General features: G+C 40.0%; 1 protein-coding gene across 3 annotated transcripts in view; it reads right to left on the bottom strand.

Annotated features, from left to right (window-relative positions):
* Positions 1-17,391: 17,391 nt before the first annotated feature.
* The window catches only part of pign (phosphatidylinositol glycan anchor biosynthesis, class N), a 143,768-nt gene continuing 141,031 nt past the window's right edge, over positions 17,392-20,128 (bottom strand). For 2 of the 3 annotated variants that reach the window (XM_072283343.1, XM_072283341.1), the window contains one exon: positions 17,392-18,746. In XM_072283343.1, coding sequence (XP_072139444.1) covers positions 18,623-18,746 — 124 coding nt within the window. In that variant the 3' untranslated portion in view covers positions 17,392-18,622. The remainder of the gene's footprint in view (positions 18,747-20,128) is intronic. The other variant, XM_072283342.1, reaches the window with a different exon arrangement.

Raw genomic sequence — 20,128 nt, 5'->3', positions numbered from 1 at the left:
GTGCATTTTGTTCCAATGTTAATCTTCAGTTAATTTGTGATCAAATAGGTCACCAATTAGTTAACATTTCTAAAATCAATTTATAGTTAATATTAATATAAAGCTTGTGAAAAATAATCAAAACCTTCAAATTTTGTTTGGCAGGAAGAGTGATGGTTGTTTCATTAACTCTGATTACAACAGCACAATCAAGTTCAAAGTAAATTTATCCTCCGAGTATGTATATGTTACCATATACTACCCAGAGATTCATTTTCTTGCAGGCATTTACAATAGATAGAAATACAATAGATACGCTGAGAGATTACACACAAATAAAGATGAACAACAACTAATGTGCAAAAGAAGACAAACTGCAAATAGAAAAACAATAAATAGAGGGAAGGAGGAAGGAAGGAAGGAAAGAAAGAAAGAACATGAGTTGAAGAGTTCTTGAAAGTGAATCCATTCGTTGTGGAATCAGTTCAGTGTTGAGGAGTGAAGTTATCCATACTGGTTCAGGAGCCTGACCGTTGACGGCTAATAAGACAACAGATCACATGACCAAGCAACACACATAAAAGTTGCTGGTGAACGCAGCAGGCCAGGCAGCATCTCTAGGAAGAGGTACAGTCGATATTTCGGGCCGAGACCCTTTGTCAGGACTAACTGAAAGAAGAGCTAATAAGAGATTTGAAAGTGGGAGGGGGAGGGGGAAACCCGAAATGATAGGAGAAGACAGGAGGGGGAGGGATGGAGCCAAGAGCTGGACAGTTGATTGGAAGTCAGTAGGCTTATAGTAGACATCAGTAGACCACATGACCACTCACCTGACAAAGAGACTATCACAGTGCAGGATTCAATGGTGGTAGGTCTGCTGAGATAGGCTTGGGGGGGGCGAGGGGGCGACCGTTTGTCCAAAATCACACGGTGAAGCAGCTAGTGATCAGTAAGTAAAACATTGTGGCTCTATGTCAGCCTTAAGCTTCATCGTTTTGTAATCAAAAGCAACGGCTTTCAAAGCAATAGGTGACGGAAGGGAAGCAAAGAACAAATGGGGAAGCGTGTGATTGAAGCTGAAGAATTTATTGGGGGAGTGTTATTTCAATGATATACTTCATACCTAAACTGAGTCATCTTGCTTTACCTTGGAGCTTCAATTCCAACAAAATCAAATACGGAAGCCCACTGGAGTACTGTAACCTAACACCATCAAGTATGACAAGTTATAGCATGCACCTTGTGAACTGGAGTTTGAGGTAAGACACAGCAATCCCTTGAAAGCTCTCTTTTATGACCCCTATCCCAGCTGGATTGCTGCCCCTCCCTAATACCAAGCAGTCTTTTAAATAAATGGCCAGTCATGGAGCTATAGCAAACACTATTGAATGCAGAGGAAAATAAAAGGTCATTAAAACTTCTGCAATGTCCCCAGTGGAACTAATGGCTTTGTGGCCAAGTTTGTGTACGACCGGTGGAGGGGCAATTGGTGTTGGGGAAGTACGGAATCTGTAGAAGGACTTAGATCAATTAGGAGAATGATAAAACAAATGGCAGAGGGAATATAGTGCAGGGAAGTGTTTGGTCATGCATTCTGGTAGAAGGAATTAAAGTGTGGACTATTTTATACACAGGGAGAATATTCAGAAATCAGAGGTGCAAAAGGGTTTGGGAGTCCTCATACTGTGGAGGCCTAGTCTTTATTTTTATTTAAGGCAGTGGTTGGTAGATTCTTGATTGGTCAACGCATGAAGAAGGAAGGAGATTGGGGCTGAGAGGAAAATTGGATCAGTCATGGTGAAAGGGCGGAGTGGACTCAATGGGCCAAGTGGTCTACTTCTGTTCCTTTATCTTATGATTCCCTAAAGGTTAACTTGCAGGTTGAGTTGGTGGTAAGGAAGGAAAATGCAATCTTAGCATTTATTTTGAGAGGACTAGAAAATATAAGGCAGAATGTAATGACGAGGCTTTATAAGGCATTAGTCAGACTGCACTTGGGGTATTGTGAGCAGTTTTAGGCCCCTTATCTAAGAAAAGATGTGCTGGCATTGGAGAGGATCCAGAGGAGGCTCATGAGAATTATTCCATGAATGAACAGGTTAACGCATGAGGAATGTTTGATGATTCTCAGCGTGTACCCACTGGACGTTAGAAGAAAGGGTGGGGGGGGGGGTTGGAATCTCATTGAAATCTATATAATATTAAAAGGTCTAGGTAGGATGGACGTGGAGAGGATGTTTCCTATAGTGGGGGAGTCTAGGGCCAGAGAGAAAAGCCTCAGAATAGAGGGATGTCCATTTAGAACAGAGATGAGCCAAAATGTATTTATCCAGAGTATAGTGAATTTGTGGAATTTATTGCCACAGCCAGGTTTGCAGGCCAGGTCATTGGACACATTTAAGGTGGAGGTTACTAGGTTCTTGATTCATCAGAGCGAGAGGGCAGGAGAATGGGGTTTGAAATGGATAATGACTCAGCCAAGATGGAATGGTGGAGGAAACTCAATGGGCCGAATGGCCTAATTCTGCTCCTATGTCTTATGGTCTGGCAGTCTAAAAGTTCAATTTACTTAACAAATGCATCATCTTAAACTTGAAAAGATTGTGAGCACAGAATCTAAATTGACATGCCAGTGCAATACTGGAAGATGCACAGTATCATTGAGCAAAATACTTAAAATATTTATTAATTTTTCCCAAACCTGGACCTGTGTTCCTGATCCAGCAATCTAATGGCAGACATAAAACCTCACAAGTTAGACGTAACAAGGATAATTGCGTTTCCATGCTGGGACACTCCTAATCTTATCAGCTGAGCTTTATTAAAGCAATGATGTCTAAAGACCAATTTATAACACAATTACTGCTGTCACTCAGTCAGCATTGTGCCCGTCCTTGACTCAAAGTTTGGTGGAATCAAGTGCCACTCGAGAACCTTAAGACTTCAAAAGGGTCCCTGTATCTTAAATCCATACACAAACTATTGTTACATTTCAGCTGCAGTACTCCAGTACGTCTACACCTTCTGTGCAGATACGGAGAGTTGCCACCTCTCAAACCGAGCATTCAGTTTCGGCACAACCTTTGGTGTAAAATATCTAATTCAACAAAAGAGTGCAGTAGTTCCTTTCAGGGACCAATCCATTCATTACCTCCCAATGGAAATCAATTGAATCTTGCTGAAGGATATTCTTATGCATGAATTGCCCACTATATTTGCCAGATTATCTCACCACTGCAGACTGTAAATGGCTTTGCAGCATCCGCAACAAAAAGGTGCATCACAAATGGAAGGCTTAGGTTTTTTTATCTTCTAAAAAAAATCATAATTTTTTAACACAAAGTTTTGAAAACTTTCAATAAATGTTAACAATCTATTTGGTCAGGGATCATAGCTTTCAATTTCCATCAGGCTTTTTAATACAAGTAACTGACTATAAATTTGTCTTAAAATCAGCAAAAATCAGTCTTTAAAGACTGCATGGGATCTTGAGATTTTACTTATTGAAAAGAGGTAGAAGTAGATTAAATGTTCACTCCAATATTCACACCCATCAGCATTCTCCCTGCATGTTCATTGTGATGTATTTGGTGTCAGGATTTAACTAAAAATGCATACAAAGTCTGATCTCATGTAAGGTATCGTGGTACCTTTTTTAAATAACAGGTGGTTTCAAAGGAGATCCTGCTCTTTCATGGCCATATTTGCAAGCAAGTAAAATGAGAGCACCAGTATACTTTGTATGTGGCTTCCACTCTCACATGAAACTTAGAAGATGGTAGAAATCAAGAGAGAAATATTGTTTTTTATCTGCATCCTCCCCCTTTACATTGATAAACTTCATGACAGGATTAGCTCATTGATATTTTTGCTAATTAGCAGAAGGGACCTTTTCTTTCCATTGATCTGCAGCAGGAGGTACATTTCAAATGTGGAACATAGAACTGCATTGTACAGGAACAGGCCTTCCCACCCAATGTGCTGAACTAGTTAGTCAGTAATTAAATGGTCAAGTAAACTAATCCCTTCTGCCTACACAATGACTATATCCATTTCCTGCACTTTCACCTGCCTATCTAAGAGCCCCTTGAATGTCTCTATTGTACTTACCTTCACCACCACCCTAGGCAACGATTCCAGGCACACTCCAACCACTCTCTGTGTAAATAAACTTACACCACACATCTTTGAATTTATCTTTTCTCATCTTAAATGCATGTCCTGTATTCTATCCTGGGGAAAAGATACAGACTGTCTACATTATCTTTGCCTCTCATAATCTTACAAACCTCTATCAGTTCTTCTCTTAGCTTCCACAGCTCCAGAGAAAACAACTAAAATTTGTTTAGCATTAGCTCATGGCATATGTCCTCTAATCCAGACACCATCCTGGTAAACCTCCTCTGTATAGTTTTCAACATCCTTCCTGGAATAGGGCAACCAGAATTGAGTGCAATGCCCAAGATGCAGCCGAACCAGAGTTTTCAAAGGCAACAACATAACATCCCAATTTGAGCTCAGTTCCTCAAATAATAAAGGCAAGTTTGCCATCTGCTTTTCTTTAACACTTTATCAACTGGTGTAGCTACTTTCTGGGACTTTAAAAGTCTTCTTTGTGCCTGTTGGTCACAAACAGGGAGAGAAAACTGGCAAAGTCTGTGAAATCTTTTGTTCGGGTGTATTTCATGTGGATTCTGTGAGGAAATAAGAAAATTTATGTGAAATCTAACCAAGATAGGGTGCATAAACATTTCTTTCCTAGTCAACTTCAAAGAGGCCAAAACAAAATTCAATCTATATTATAAAATTCTCCTAATATGCACAGACCAGGGGAAGAGGAAGCATTATTAAATTACAAATTTGATTACCCTATATTCAAAACTTCATATTTACAGTTCAGGGATCAATTAATCTTACATTAAATCAAAGCCCACTGCTCTTATTTTTCTCTTGGAAGGCAGATATGGGCAACAGTGCTTGCATTTTGGTCAATGTAATTGTCCAGCTGCTGTCTCACTTTGCCTTTGCATGACAATCCCTTTTGTCAATTAATCTCTCCTATCTTCCCTGCACTCACAGACCTTCCCTTTTTAATTCTTTTCTGCCGTACCCTCCTTACTCTTCCTGCCTTCATATTTGCTTAAAACATTTATAGTCTAGCATTACCCTTCAACTTGATAATAATCCTGAAATTAAAAGTCAGTGGTCTTTAAATTACTTGACAAAAGGCTTAACATAGAAGCAGCTGATACGTTAACCGCAATGTTTCCTGTTGTTTCATTTGCTGCAAAAACTATCAAGACTTTTTCAACCACACTTCCAAATCTGGCTCCTGTGTACACACAGGGGGACAAATATGGTAAGCATTCGAGAACACCTTCAGCTTCCCTTTAAGTTAGACACCACTATGATTTTGAAATACGTTGCTGTTCTTTCAATTATCATGGAATCCATATCCTTGCAGGCCCCCCCCAACCACAATGAGGAAGAGCTGTCACCGCAATGTTTACAACAGTAAAAATTAAGATAAGAGGTTTCTGCTATTGACGACTGAGAAAGGAAGGAAGTTATTCACAGAGGCTTGCAGATCTTTGCAATTCTCCACTTAGATTGCAGGATGCTCATTCATTGTATTCAAAGCTGAATTAGTTAGATTTTTGGACAAGGGAATCAAGGGATGGTTGGAGGGGGTTGGAAGGGAATCAAGGAATATGAGGGATAAAGCTGTAAAGTGGAGTTGAAGTACAGGATTGTCCATAAGCTTGTGAATGGTGGGTCAGGCCCTAGAGACAGCAAGTCTTCTTTCTGTTTCTATTTCCTATATTCAAGAATATGACTCAAAAACATCCTTTCATTGGGTAATTAAGGATGGGTATTAAATGCTGGGCTTGCCAGTGACGTTCGCATCTCCTGAAGGAATAAAACATGTAGAAGCTCATACCATATAGGGCAGAATAATTGCTTTGCAGAAGAGGCTGCAAAGGGAATTTCAAATACCTTTGTGTGTATAGATTGGCGTCTCACAGCTAGCAAGGTTTCAAAGTGTGCGCGCATAAGCACGGGAACACCCATCACTGACTAATAATGTGGTGACAAAGTACAAGTAAAATGCTATAATTTGAAAAATGTATTGTCTGAAAAGATGCATTACTGATTAGTAGTAACTTGATTCAGTGTAATGCTTACCAAAGGGAAGACAGGCATATTGATTTAATGTGACAGATCTACTTGTAGCTAATTCCCAGCTGGGACTGCAAGTTGGGAAATTTCCATCAGATTTATCATCAGAGTATTGAGTGGCTATAAATGGTACCCATTCTACTCTAAAATAGAATTTTCTCCAGTTATTCCTGTTGTAAATTTTGGCTTGCAAGTCAAAGAATATAAACTTTCCACTAAAAAAATTATCTTGCTTTTCAACAAAAGAAGCAAAAGAAGCAAACAAGAAATGCCACAAAAGATTGTGATCAGGAATTAGAATCAGTATTAGGTTTAATATCACTTGCATATGTCATGTAATTTATTTTGTGGCAGCAGTACATTGCAATACTTAATAATTTAAAAAAATTACAAAATACAGTAAGTATATGTATAAGAGTGTGTATATATATATAAACCCTTCAAGAGAACCACAACCTTGAGTAGGGTTTGGAGGTTTGAGTGCCTCAATGACCTGAAGGACTTTGTTAGCCACAGTCATGGTCTTGTGCTTTGGCTCTTGGTAGGGTCACTCACGCCAAACAGGTAAAGGGTAGAGGCCTGACTAAGAATAGTCCGCTGGTGGATTAGATCTGAGGGTATGATTGTCTTTAACACTGAGCTGTAATCAATAAACAGCAGCCTGAAGTAGGTATTATTATTATTATACAGATGATTCAAGGCCAAATGGAGAGCCAGTGAGATGGCATCTGCTGTAGACCTATTGTGGCAAGAGGCAAACTGCAGCAGGTCCAGATCCTGACTTAGGCAGGAGTTGATTCTAGCCATGACCAACCTCTCAAAGCACTTCATCAAAGTAGATGGAAATGTCATTGGGTGATAGTCACTGAGGCAGCTCACCCTGCTCTGCTTGGGTACTGGTATGATTGTCATCCTTTTACAGCAGTGACAAACTGAAACACGAGAAAATCTGCAGATGCTGGAAATCCGAGGCAAAACACACAAAATGCTGGAGGAACTCGGCAGATCAGGCCCCATCTGTGGAAATGAATAAACAATTGATGTTTCGGGCTGAGACCCTTTATAAGGACTGGGAAAAAAAAGATGAGGAGTGGGGCAGAAGAAGCACAAGATGGCAGATGATAGGTGAAACCGGAAGAGGAGGGGGTGAAGTGAAGAACCGGGAAGTTGATTGGTGAAAAAGATAAAGGGCTAGAGGAGGGGGAATCTGACAGGGGAGGGCAGAAGATCATGGAAGAAAGGGAAGGAGAAGGAGGACCAGAGGGAGGTGATGGGCAAGAAAGGAGATAGGAGAGAGAGGAAGCAGGAATAGGAAAATGGTGAAGGGGGAACAGTTACTAGAAGTTCAAGATATCGATGTTTATGCCATCAGGTTGGAGGCTACCCAGACAAAGTACAAAGTGATGCTCCTCCAACCTGAGTGTGGCCTCATCACGGCAGCAGAGGAGGCCATGGACTGACATATTGGAATGGGAATGGGAAGTAGAATTGAAATGGGTAGCTACCCGGAGGATCCCGCTTTTTCTGGCATAGGTGCCTGGCAAAGTGGACTTCCAACCTACATCGGGTCTCACTGATATACAGGAGGCCACACCAAGAGCACTGGATACGGAAGATGACCCGAACAGACTCACAGGTGAAATGTTGCCTCACCTGGAAGGACTGTTGGGGCCCTGCATCATAATGAGGGAGGAGGTGTAGGGGCAGGTGTGGCACTTGTTCTGCTTGCAAGGACAAGTGACAGGAGGGAGTTCAGTGGGGAGGGATGAGCAGACAAGGGAGTTGTTCAGGGAGTGATCCCTGTGGAAAAGGGAGGGGGGTGGGAAAGATGTGCTTGGTGGTGGGATCCCATTGGAGATGGCGGAAGTGATGGAAGATTGAAGATGTCTCCAGTTAGTTGGTCCGGGCTTTCAGGGTCCTCCCAGGTATAGTATGCCAGCAATGGTCTTATTGGTTGAATGGTCAGAAGCCTGGAGTAATAATCTAATGATGAATTCAAATACTGTCACAGTGGGTTTGCAAATTAAATTCAGTAAATTAAACTGGAATGAAAAGAAAATATCAGTGACAATGTCTGTGAAATCACTGGGTTGTTGTAAAAAGCCATCTGACTCCATATCCAATTCAGTTTGATGGCATAAGGCTAAACATAGTCAAGGAAGAAAATCATCTACTGTCCTTCAGCTTCCATGCTTTGTACCTCCATAGTGAAAAACAGCTCCATGTAGTACGTAATGTACTCAGGGTGGAGGATTTTACTGTCCATCGCCAGCAACGACCGAGCTGCTGGAGTCCTGGAGCATACCACTAACAGACTGGGTCTGCAGCAGTTATCAGGAGAAGCAACAGAAGGTTGAAATCCAGGCACACACACAATGCTGGAGAAATTCAGCAGGCCAGGCGGCATCTCTGGAGTAGAATAAACAGTCGACGTTTCGGGAAATATTATCTGGCTGTATCATCACCAATCTACATGCAGATGCACGTACTCACAATGGCTTTGGTAAATAGGACCACAGCAGAGCCCTTAGTGACACTACCCATCTTATTGTGTGATACCAGAACATGCTAAATGGAATGGACACAGAAGGCATTTCCGACATCACAACAGTAAATGCACTTTGAAGGCACATAGTGATGTCTTGAGCTTGTGAGGAGCTGTATACAAATTCCAATTTGCCTTTAATTTGTCTGAGCCATGTGACACATAGCCATGAAGAGAAGCAGCAAGCAAGCAGCTGAGAAATACCTTCCTATGGTTAGTTTATCCTTTTCTTGGCAATTCAATCAGCACTGGAATCTAAAAACAATCACAGTTCACAGAACAAAGCACTACTTTCTCTCAATTCAGAATCCATTTCCATGACATAAATTCATTGCAATAATCTTTGCTCGGTTCTGACTCATTGTATATGGCTTCAACTTGTTATTTTTCGGGCACAGTGAGTACAGTTCTTATAACTCAATTGTCTATGAATAGTCCAAGGTTACTCTTTCAGTAAAATATTAACTTGTATAAAACGTATTTATGACCGTGTTAAATATAATTTTAGTTAAAGTAAATGTTAGGCCAGGAACTATGGAAATAAAAAAGCTCTCCATTGCATTTCAGTACAATATCATGTTTTTTTTGTTTAATTTAAAGTAAACCAAGTCTTTAATCAATAAGAGAAAGTTTGTTTTAAAGCTACATGTGGACCTTCACAATCTCATGCTGCAAGCTTCTAGTGGGATTTCATTTGGTGTTATTCTTAAGTAGGACAGCTGCAGTCAAAGATGCAAAAGTTTCAGGATTGAGAACAACTTGAAGGAAGAAAGAAATAGTGGGATTAATGCCAGCTTTGGGTATGGATCTATCTATGCAATAAAATTATGGGAAACATCTGGAAGGGCTGGCGAGGTTGAACAGTCAGATGGTTGAGCGGTCACCAAGATTTAGTACCATTAAAAATGATGCTAGATTAATATGTCACAATTAAAATGACACTGAATTAATATGCTTCAGTTTAAAGTGCTTGGTGATAATAGATTGTAAAATTTTGGAGTTGTTAAATCCTGGTGTTTTTAACCATTGCAGGTGAGCTCATCATCCAGTCTTCTGCCTCAATGTCTGAAATCCAGAGTTTGATGCACAAATTACTTCAAAATGATGAAGTCCCTACTTTATTGAATCTGGAGCCAAGAATTTTCTATGTGCTTCAAATCCCTTTTGGGTTCCACAGTATCATGGTAAAGAAAGCAGGCTTCACTCAACTGTCTCTTTGCAGGAAGCCCACCAATTTCATAGCTAAATGTGAAAAGAGGTATTTGAACACCTGCAATGGAGGGACATGGTGCAGAAGCAAGTACTGGATAGAAAAATGAATTAATACAGTCTATATCCTTGAGAAACCCTAGACACGAAGTCACTGCCACTGTGACATATGTACCCCCATCTTGTGGAGATGAATCTCTTTTGGCAGCTGAAAGAGAATGGTTAAAAAATATCAGACATTATTAGGGAAAGTAAGCTGAATAGTTGGCAACAGTTTGAGAAAATAGGATCTTTATTTGAAAAAGGATCTAGTGCTTTCCTGGCGTATCTGATGAATAAACTCTTCTCAGGCTTCCAGCAGAGTACAGCTATCGATTTTATCCAACGTTCTGATGATAAATTCCGCCATCTTCATCAGGGATGATGCCTAGGTATGTCTAGTTTGGTGGTATTTATGCCCCCATCATTCATCCCTCCTGATTGGTTAGTCCTCAACCAATCATGTTTCTGCTCTCCCACTTTGTCTATAATCAAATTCCAGTTCTTACTTAGAGTGAGACCATCTTCTTTGTTAAAATTCTTATTCTCTAGTCTGATCTATATTTATTCAGAAAATGTGCCCCAAATCAGTAGTAATGCAATGATGCCAGAGAAATTCAGGACTTGCTAGGACAGGTGCCATTAGATCTAACATTGAATATAATCCTCAGTTACATTCATGAGCAGTATAAGCTCTTATCTCAACTTTTGTGCTGTCTTTTGCAACACCATCTTCTCAGTTAATCCTAAAAGGAAGAAATCTTTCTTGCTGGAAATACAACAGCATCATACAACATTAACACATTCAATTGTTTAATAATTGTCCTGCTCTACTTGTGGAAAATAAGATGCTAAAGAACAGTTTGGATATGAGGGCAAAGAGCAGTACGTAACTTATTTTTGCATGCATAGTTGCAATAGGAAGAGTTTGCTTCAATCTATTAGTGTATTATATATGAAAAAACAAGTAATGATATTGAATTGGTAATGGTATTGACCTTGGAACACTGTATGGGTTACAATTTTGGGCACCAATCACAGAAAAGACATAAAGTGATGAGCTGTGCATAACATATTGTCTTATACTGTCAACAGCAACTGAGTGATTACAAGAAACTTGCAAGGTTATTCTTTCTTCTTGTGAGACCTGAGAATGTTGCATTATACATCAGAACTGATTGGATTTTGACATACATAGTGGTTGAAGCTACAGACCCCAATCAGTTAAGTTAGACAACCTCTCCTCCTCCACTCTCACCCTGAACCGTGTCTCAAGGCTGTGTGCTGAGCCGCCTTCTGTACCGCTTTTCACCTATGACTGCGTTCCTGTACATGGTTCTAACGCCATAATCAAGTTCGCAGACGACACCACGGTGATTGGCCTGAACAGAGGGGATGATAAGACTGCCTACAGGGATGAGGTCCAGCACCTGGTCACGTGGTGTGCCGACAACAACCTGGCCCTTAACACCCAGAAGACCAAGGAGATCATTGTGGACTTCAGGCATGCTAGGAGCCACACTCACATCCCCATCTACATCAACGGAGCTGTAGTGGAGCGTGTATCAAGCTTCAAATTCCTTGGTGTTCACATTTCCGAGGATCTCACCTGGTCCCTGAACTGCTCCATCTTGGTCAAAAAGGCGCATCAGCGCCTTTATTTCCTGCAGAGCATCAAGAAAGCTCACCTCTGTCCCAGGATACTGACGGACTTTTACCGCTGTACCATTGAGTGCATATTCACCAACTGCATCTCAGTGTGGTATGGCAATTGTCCCGTATTGGACCGCAAAGCACTCCAGCGTGTGGTGAAAACTGCCCAGCGGATTATTGGCACCCAATTGCCCACCATTGAGAACATCTACCATAAGTGCTGCCTGGGCAGGGAGAAAAGCATTATCAAGGATGCATCTCACCCTAACCATGGACATTTTACTCTCCTCCCATCCAGTAGGCGCTACAGGAGCCTCCGCTCCTGCACCAGCAGGCACAGGAAGAACTTCTTCCCTGAGGCTGTGACCCTGCTGAACCTCACATCACAGTGCTAAGCAGTATTGCACCCATATTGGACTGTCTCAGTACTTTTATATTTGTGTGCTGTAGCACTTACTTTTTATTCGCAGTTATTTTGTAAACAACACTATTCTTTGCATTTCTGGTCAGATGTTAACTGCATTTCATTGGCTTTGTATCTGTACTCGGCACAATAACAATAAAGTTGAATCTAATCTAATCTTACCAAGCTAATATTCTTCAATCAAAATGGGACAATCTGTCATTGTCATATCTCTGTTCTGCAAAGCTTGAATTACATGTTTGTACAAGGTACACTGATAATACTCATAGTATACAGGCAGTAAAATTTTAAGCTAAAATATTTTTGATGCCATAGACATTGTGCAATGTAGATGTGACCAACATACATGGACTTTCCACTCAAGTAACAGTTATTGAAATCAAAGTTACATAAAAGCTATGACCACCTCAGAGAGGACAAAGTGCTTAACATTCAACGTTCTGCCATGCGTTTCCTCAGGGTGCTTTGGCTTCCTCCCATAGTCCAAAGACATACCAGTTGGTAAGTTAATTGGACCTTGTAAATTGTGCTGTGACTAGGCTCGGGCTACATCAGGCGATTAGCAGGTACCACAGCTCGAAGGGCCTTTTCCGCGCTGTATCTCAATCAATAAATAAAATCATTTGGAAAAGCAAACCTTGATTGCTTATTCAAAGGTGTAATCAATTTCAACAGGGACAGGGCATAGTTGAAACTGGAACCTGGACATATGGCTTTTCAGATTTCTTGTCAAAAAACCTAACAATGCCACATTTAGAACAGATAGTTCCTTTACAAAGGGGGCGGGGAGAGGGGGAGAGGGGGAAGATTGCAGGAGGGACAGTGGCCAGGCTGGAGAAAAATCCCCCATTCTTCTTTGAATAGCCTCAAAGGACCGTTATCTCTGTCAGAAAGAGTAGACAGTGCCTTGAAGAGCATCACTTCCTCACTCTGAAACTGAGTAACAACCTGAACAGCATCCAAAATGGAGTTTGAATCCAAGATCTAAATGTGAGAAGAAAAAGTACTTGGTCAAGATTAACATTCATTGATGTATGGTAATATGAACGCCCAAGGCTCAGATCAAACAGATTATTTTTCCCTTTGGCTTTTAAACTCTTTAAAAATATTATCTATTCTTGGTCATAGAGTAATACACACAGAAACAGGCCCAACTTGCTTATGCTAACTAAGATTCCCATTTGCCCATGTCTAGCCCATATCTCTCTAAACCTTTCCTATCCATTTACCTGTCCAAGTACCTTTTAAATGTTGTTAATGTACTTAGCTCAAACACTTCCTCTGGCAGCTTATTCTATATACTGACAACTCTTTGGTGAAAACGATGGCCCTCAGTTTCCTACTAAATCTCTCCCCTCTCACCTAAACCTATGTTTTCAGGTTATTCTCCAATCCTAGGGAAAAAGGCTACGTGTGCTCTCCTTGTCTATGCCCCCTCCCACAATTTTATACACCCCTCATGCATCTGCACTCCAATGAAAAAACATCCCAGCTTTCTCTCAGTTCAAGCCCTGGAAAATCCCCACAAAGCTCCTTTGAACTGTTTCCTATAGCAGCATGACCATATCAAACACAGTGTTCCAAATGCAGCCTCACCAACTGCAACATAACATCCCAACTCCTGTACCCAGTACCTTGACTGATAACATCCAGAAGGCTGAAAGCCTTCCTCACCTCCCTCTCTATGTGTGACACCATTTTCAGGGAACCGTGTTCTTCCACTCCTGGGTCTCTCAGCTCCACAACACTTCCCAGGCCCCCTACTGTTAGCGTATATATTCCAATCCCATCAAGGATTTTGTTCATTCCACAGTTTTCCTAATGAAGTAAGTATATAAAGAACTTCAAACTGCAGAAATCACAGGAAATAATGAGAGCCTGGGAGTGATAGAACTACCAACATTTGGATTAGTGGTGTGCAACTAGCCTTGGGGACCAGTCGAGATAAGTCAGCTGTTAAGTTTCCATAAACCATTGCCGTCCAATATGTCTTCTATTTATACAACAGATGCCTTCTGGTTATTGGAATATTTTGAGAGCATCTGCACCACCTCATTGTCAAATACCATAGTAAAAATAAAAGGGAAGTCTCTTTTTTTCCAGCCTGTAGCTTAAAATCTTTGAGCCAGACAACCTACATAATTCCCCCATCCCCCCAAGAGCCCATTGAACTCGTCTTGGCCTCTTAAAATACGTGCATTAAAGAGTAGAGCAATGGCCTGAAACAAATTGGCCGGTTTAATATCTGATCCAGACATATCGTCAGAAAATCATTTATGTGTTTTAGTTTTATTTTGTGTTGGTGTTTGGGTGCATTTATAATCAGCAAACACCTCGAGTGATATTACATACTGATAAGTTTTGTTCTTAGTGGGATGATTACATGGTTGAAATTACTCCCTTGATTACCAACCGAAATTCTTTCCTAAGCCAGACCAGAAATAATGGAATCTATTCCACAATTTGCCTTTGTACGGACGGACTAACAATTTTGCTGCTGCTAGTCCATTGCTGTAACAATACTCTACATCCACTCAAAACCAGTTTAATGCCGTGAGCACGTATGCTTTAAGGACTGCTTTGACAGTGCACGAATGTATTTCAGGTCAAGAACTTAACAGCTAGCAAATTGGGGAGCTTTAGATGTACAAGCCTAGGAGACATTTCAATGAATAGATGAGTGTGCCAACACATCCCAACAGTAATACAGCAGCAGTATGAAATAAAACTTCATATGCAAAAATGCCCAGTCTATGTCGTTCCTGTGAGATGTAGAATGCATCCCCAAAAATAACCCTTGTCATTTTATCAGCAGCTGCCTGTTTGCCAATGTGGACATGGTAAGGATGTGTGTACTCCAGGGTTATTAGGGACTAACCTTGGTGCCAAGGATGGTTTAATTCTATTTTAAAGTAAGCGCTGCTGTTGTTGTGGACTGCAGTTCTGTTTTTGTAGGTCAAGCTAATAAATCGCTGTTGTTTTTGTTATGCTGATTCTCTGCAACGGTTCATGATGCTAGCAGCTGGGCACTTGCTGATGCCGAGAAGCAGTGAGCACAGCTGTTCTATTCATTTTCTAAACCCTAACTGGTGCCTTGTCATAATTTAGTCTTGTTTGGGTTCTGTCACTTTTTTTTTTAAGAAAACAGGAAGCAAATCCTGCATTACAGTGACAATATGCTACATTTAAAGTAAAAAATCTATGCAAAATAAAAATTATAATTTCCATTTCCCCTCGTCATCAGCTCCCTGCACCTTGAGATGAGGCTGATTAAAAACTCGACACCAAGTTCAAACAGCTTCATGTGATGATCAATCCACACTTCTTCACGTGTCTTGTTACCATCTACTCTCACCTCGCTCAACCATCACTTTTGTCACTTAATCCCTGCTGTCATTTTTTATGTATGTTTTTTCCTTTTGGTACCCTCTGACCCCAACAACTCACCCCAACTCTACTTCATTGCCCAACACATTCATCTCCGTCCCTCACGACCTATTTTATCACCAAACACACTTCCCACTTTGATGAGCATCCACGGACCTAATACTTTAACTCCACTGACAGTATCTGGCCTCTACTTTCTTAGAAGTTTGCGCAGATTTGGCATGTCATCTAAAACTTTGACAGACTTCCATAGAAGCCCACTGGAGAGTATTCTGACTGGTTGCATCACAGCCTGGTATGGAAACACTAACGCCCAAGAATGAAAAAAATCTGCACAAGGTGGTGGATGCAGCCCAGTCCATCACAGGTAAACCCACCCCCATCTTTAAGCACATCAGCATTGCCACAGGAAAACAGCAGCCATCATCAAGTACCCCCACCATTCAGGCTGTGCTCTTTTCTGGCTGCTGCAATCGAGAAGGAGGTACAGGAGACTTAGGCCCAACACCACCAGGGTCAAAGTTCAAAGTAATATATTATCAAATATTTTCACAGGCAACTACAAAGGAACTATTAATAGAATCAGTGAGAAATCACACACAACAAAGATGGACAAACAACCAATGTGCAAAAGACAACAAATTGTGCAATTACAAAATGAGAAAAAAACAAAATGATAACTAATAATAAGTAAATAAGCAATAAGCTTTGAGAACATGTATTGTAGAGTCCATAGGCTCTGGAACCAGTTCAGTATTGGGGTGAGTGAAGTTGAATGAAGTTATGCACTCTGGGTTCAAGAGTCTGACGGTTGAGGGGAAATAACTTTTCCTCAGCCTGGTGATGTGGAACCTGAGGTTCAGGAACAGTTATTACCCTTCAACCATCAGGCTCCTGAACCAGCGTGGATAACTTCACTCACCTCAACTCTGTACTGATTCCACAACCTATATTATTTACTTTATTTGCAGTTTGTCTTCTCTTGCACATTGGTTGTTTGTCAGTCTCTATTTGTGTGTAGTTTTTCATTGATTCCATGTATTTCTTTGCCTTACTGTGAAAGTCTGTAAGAAAATGAATCTCAAAGTAGTAAATGGTGACACATACCTACTTTGATAATACATTTACTTTGAGCTTTAGAACTGCTAAATATTCCCAATAATTTCTACTTCTCTTTATACATTTCCGGTATTTGTAACATTAGGAGAATCAATACCATGACTCTAAAATACAGGACGGAAATACTTATTAATGGCCATCTGTCATATTAAAAATGTTTTTGTGAGAAACTACCCAAATTATACTCGTCTACTATTATACAATGGTCGTTCTAACACTAGCGGTCAATTCAGCACCAGCAAGATCTATTTGTATTAGATAAACCACAGAACGAGCAATGAGATTGACCCCCAACTAAAATCAGAACAAAAGACAAGTTTAAATTTCAGGATAAGAAATATTCATAGTCATACTTTATTGATCCCGAGGGAAATTGGTTTTCGTTACAGTTGCACCATAAATAATTAAATAGTAATAAAACCATAAATAATTAAATAGTAATATGTAAATTATGCCAGGAAATAAGTCCAGGACCACCCTATTGGCTCAGGGTGTCTGACCCTCCAAGGGATGAGTTGTAGAGTTTGATGGCCACAGGCAGGAATGACTTCCTATGACGCTCAGTGCTGCATCTCGGTGGAATGAGTCTCTGGCTGAATGTACTCCTGTGCCCAACCAGTACATTATGTAGTGGATGAGAGACATTGTCCAAGATGGCATGCAACTTGGACAGCATCCTCTTTTCAGCCACCACCGTGAGAGAGTCCAGTTCCATCCCCACAACATCACTGGCTTTACGAAATCAGTTACAGGATACTACATAAAATCTACATTGATAAGGTTAAATCGAAGTATGACATTAAAATATGGAAGGAAAGAATAACCAGCTGAAAAAAATTGCTATGAAGAAGTACACTTAAAAGTGGTAAAGTTCTTTATTTAAAGAATTACAAATGTTTGAAACAACCCAAAATATTACACATAGGAATAAATGTTCTTGTGGGCTGAGATTCCAGGAACAACTAAAAATGTTTGAATTCTTTATATTCAAGTCAAATCACATAAGAATCCAGATCTTGTACAAGAAGTCTACAAGTATTCAAGTTGGGTGCAACATATTCAAATCAAGACCATTATAAATTTCAACCTTACTGAGAGGAATGAAAAAGGGCAGAGTTTCATTTTACAACTAATAATAGGCAATGCATAGCCATTACGATTTTCTCTCAGACAAAAATCCCAGAAACCACGTGTGCCTGGCAAATACATATATTTACCCAAATTTAGAGTCTTGAACTCTATCTTGATCTAGTTATGTCTTAACAGCATCAACTTTAATACTATTTAATTAAAATTTGACGCCAGACATGTCAAATCTGTGGTGTGACTTATATTACCACTCCCCTGAAATTCACGACATAGCATGTTCAAATGCAGGGCAGCAGGTAGAACAAGTCCCAATGTATCAAACTGAGTTCAAAAGAATCAAAATGCTTAATCAGATCAAATGCAGAAGATTTCCCATTTCAGCTTGGAATCTTTTCTCAATACACATTTCATTTTAGGCATTTCTTTTTTAAAATTTGACATTCCTCTTCTTGAATAATCCCCCACAGACTTGCTACCTCCACTATTCCACCACATTGCCAATTCCACATTCTGGCTATTCAATAGAGCACAGAACCAATCCCGATCACCAAAATGTAATGGTGTACTCCAGCTGAAAATAGTTTGCCAATGCCTCCATAACCCAGACTGGTTGTAAATTTAGGTTATTATGAATGCAACTGTCCTTGCAAAATGCATAAAATTGCTTAATTTGGTTACAGACGTTTCACCAGATTAAAATTGTGTTCTTTTTTTAATGAATTTAACAGTTGTCTTAGTAATCCCAGAGCAATTGCATATTGCTTTTACATCATTTAATTCAAATCACGCCAATGTCAGTACAAACCTCTGGTCACTTAAAGTTTATGAAAATTGTTTCATGCATTCGGATGCTTATTGTCCCTATGAGGCAAATGATACAAGGACTGAGGCTGGCGTGATCAACTGCACACCATGTTACCCATTTTAATCCAATGCTAAATTCAGCTCCGCAGTTCAAATGGAGCATCAGATTCAATCATTCCAAGTTGCTCAAAAAGTTATGTGAAATGCTGCTTGAGTTTTCCTTGAAGCCTAATTCTCCAACTGGTCAGTGTCTCAGCCAACCGACTTAGGAGCAGGAGAAATATGGTCATGGACATCACGATGACGTAATGACTGATACTGTAACAAAGAGAACAATTATTTTTAACAATATGAAAAAAGATGTTAATTTTGCACAACAATCCCCAAATTGAGTTAAGTATTTTTGCTGCCATGAGGTTTACAAGTGACCTGGAGAATTCAAAGTAACCAAACAAGGTCTTATCTCTGCATCAGAATGGCCTATTCCTGTCCTACAGAAAGACACTGAAGCCTTATGCGCAAATATCAACACTGCACCAGATTAAATAGTGACGTCCATGTTTTAAGTGGTCTCCTTGAATGCCTTGCTGTCTGAAATGTTGTCTGCCATTACAGAACTGCTTTCATCAAAATTATTGTTTACGTATTTTTGTGTTGGCTACAGCTGGCAAGGTTTCTTCCAGCAGTGCAATACAGTACTTAAAGGCTAAATGATGGAGGAAAAACTGTGTAACTCCACTGTCTCCCTTATAAATAACGTGTGGAATATATATCTTCTCTTTTAATGCCTAAGGCATGCGACACAACCACCACAGGTTTGGTACGTGAATATGACTATGTTTGGTCTTCACTTGGCTTTATTGTTAACAACTTCAGATCAAAAAGAAAATAGGCTTTGAGGTCACTTCAGGCAAGTGCTTACAACCCCACTATACTTTGCATCTTATTGTATCCACGTAATGTATGAATATATGTAAGTAAACTGCAGATCTATTAAACTGTAGTCTCTATCTGGCATAAGTTCATGTGTTAGTTTCAGTGCAAAAACCAGAGTTGATAATGTCCTAAGATCCAAAACTATGATAAAAACAACAGTTAGTCACTGTCCACCAACTTTACTTTCATACATTGGCAAACAGATATCAAGACCGTGCTGGGCTTCTTGTCACATTTACCAGCTAGGTCATCATCATTTGCTGAACCACTGTAGTTAGATATAAAATTCTTTGCCTATTTTGTGCTGATTGGCTGTAAATTACTTCAGAAGATGCTTTATAAATGGGTTTTGCATTAGTGATATCCATCAAGGAGGAGGTACAGTTCAAAGTTCAAAATAAATTTATTAGCAAAATGTGTAAACTGTATGTCACGATATACAACACTGAGATTCATTTTCTTGTGGGCAACTCCACAAATCTAATGTAGAATCAATATCTAACAAGGATGTCATGAACAGAGCAAACACAAAAAGAGAAATAATGTATGAGATCATGAAAAGGCAATGTAACTTCACTGGACATGTGGTTAGGAAAGAGGAGTTAGAATGCATGGTAATTATGGGAAAGATTAAAGGGAAGAAAACAAGAGGAAGACAAAGACAAATGATGATGGAGACAGCAGCCAGAGAATTGGAAATGAATACCAATGAATTGATCCACCTGACCTGAAACAGGAATGTGTGGGCCATGGCAGTCAAAGCT

Source organism: Mobula birostris, chromosome 19 (assembly GCF_030028105.1).
Source record: "Mobula birostris isolate sMobBir1 chromosome 19, sMobBir1.hap1, whole genome shotgun sequence".
Lineage (NCBI taxonomy): Eukaryota > Metazoa > Chordata > Chondrichthyes > Myliobatiformes > Myliobatidae > Mobula > Mobula birostris.
Note: the sequence above shows the minus strand (reverse complement) of the source record. Positions and strands in the feature narration are given on the sequence as shown.